This window comes from Myotis brandtii, unplaced genomic scaffold (genome assembly GCF_000412655.1).
Source record: "Myotis brandtii unplaced genomic scaffold, ASM41265v1 scaffold699, whole genome shotgun sequence".
Classification (NCBI taxonomy): domain Eukaryota; kingdom Metazoa; phylum Chordata; class Mammalia; order Chiroptera; family Vespertilionidae; genus Myotis; species Myotis brandtii.
This window is the reverse complement of record NW_005370733.1, coordinates 513,375-514,447: the sequence shown is the minus strand read 5'-3', so window position 1 is coordinate 514,447 and position 1,073 is coordinate 513,375. Positions and strand designations below refer to the sequence as shown.

Genomic DNA, 1,073 nt, shown 5'->3' with positions numbered 1-1,073 from the left:
CCCCGTGAGAGGGAGGACTGTAAGCCAGAGGGGCCGTGCCCTGCCTTGCTCACCAGCGCCCCCGCTGGGCCTGCCCGGCCTGTGCCAAGGACCTAGAACTGACTTGTCACAAAGGTGCACGCCCTTGAGAGGAACCCCAAACACTCAGCACCCCCAGCTGCCCAGGTTCCACATGAGGCGGACACACGGGCTGTGCCAGGGACAGGTGCGACCGCCACGCTCTGCGCCAACAGGCGGGTGTGGCCTGGGCAGGGCCGCCCCCTCCTGAGGCCAGGCTGAGGTGGGATGCAAATCAGAGGGAAGAGAGTTGAATTTGAACGTAAAATCGTGGGCCTGGCACTTAGTTCAACCAACGTTTGTGGTGAGTGGCCTCCCCCACCCCTGCTCCTGCTGCAGCCACGATGGTCAGTGTAAGGGTCAGGAAGACACCTCCGTGCAGGAACCGTTTAAAGAGGCGGACAGGGAGGGAAGGGCCGGTCCAGGGGAGGGAACGCGGCTGCAGAGGCTCAGAGGCTCAGACAGTGGGCTTGCAGGCCGGGCGGCTCGGTGGGCGGAGCCAGCAGGTCCGGGACGGGGCTCCAGGCGTCGGGTCAGGGTACTAACGAGTTAGACCTCCATCCTCCGGGCAGTGGGAGCCACGGGGGGCCTCGGAGCAGGTGACCCACACACCCCCCTCGGCTGGTCTCTGCTTAGAGTCGAGCGAGTGGCTCCCGGTGCTGCTAGGATGTTACGGGCCTCTACGCGCTCTGGGGAGACGAGTGCGAAGGACCTGCCCAGGAGCTGCTGCCTGCAGGAGAACCCCTACCTGTGCAGTAACGAGTGTGACGCCTCCAACCCGGACCTGGCCCACCCGCCGCGGCTCATGTTCGACCGGGAGGACGAGGGGCTGGCCACGTACTGGCAGAGCGTCACGTGGAGCCGCTACCCGAGCCCGCTGGAGGCCAACATCACGCTGTCGTGGAACAAGAGCGTGGAGCTGACGGACGACGTGGTGGTGACCTTCGAGTACGGCCGGCCCACCGTCATGGTCCTGGAGAAGTCCCTGGACAACGGGCGCTCCTGGCAGCCCTGGC

General features: G+C 66.0%; 1 protein-coding gene across 1 annotated transcript in view; it reads left to right on the top strand.

Annotated features, from left to right (window-relative positions):
* Positions 1–1,073, top strand: part of NTNG2 (netrin G2) — a 54,519-nt gene that overhangs the window by 29,272 nt on the left and 24,174 nt on the right. Inside the window, exon 3 of the mRNA XM_005882152.1 lies at positions 794–1,066. Coding sequence (XP_005882214.1) covers positions 794–1,066 — 273 coding nt within the window. The remainder of the gene's footprint in view (positions 1–793; positions 1,067–1,073) is intronic.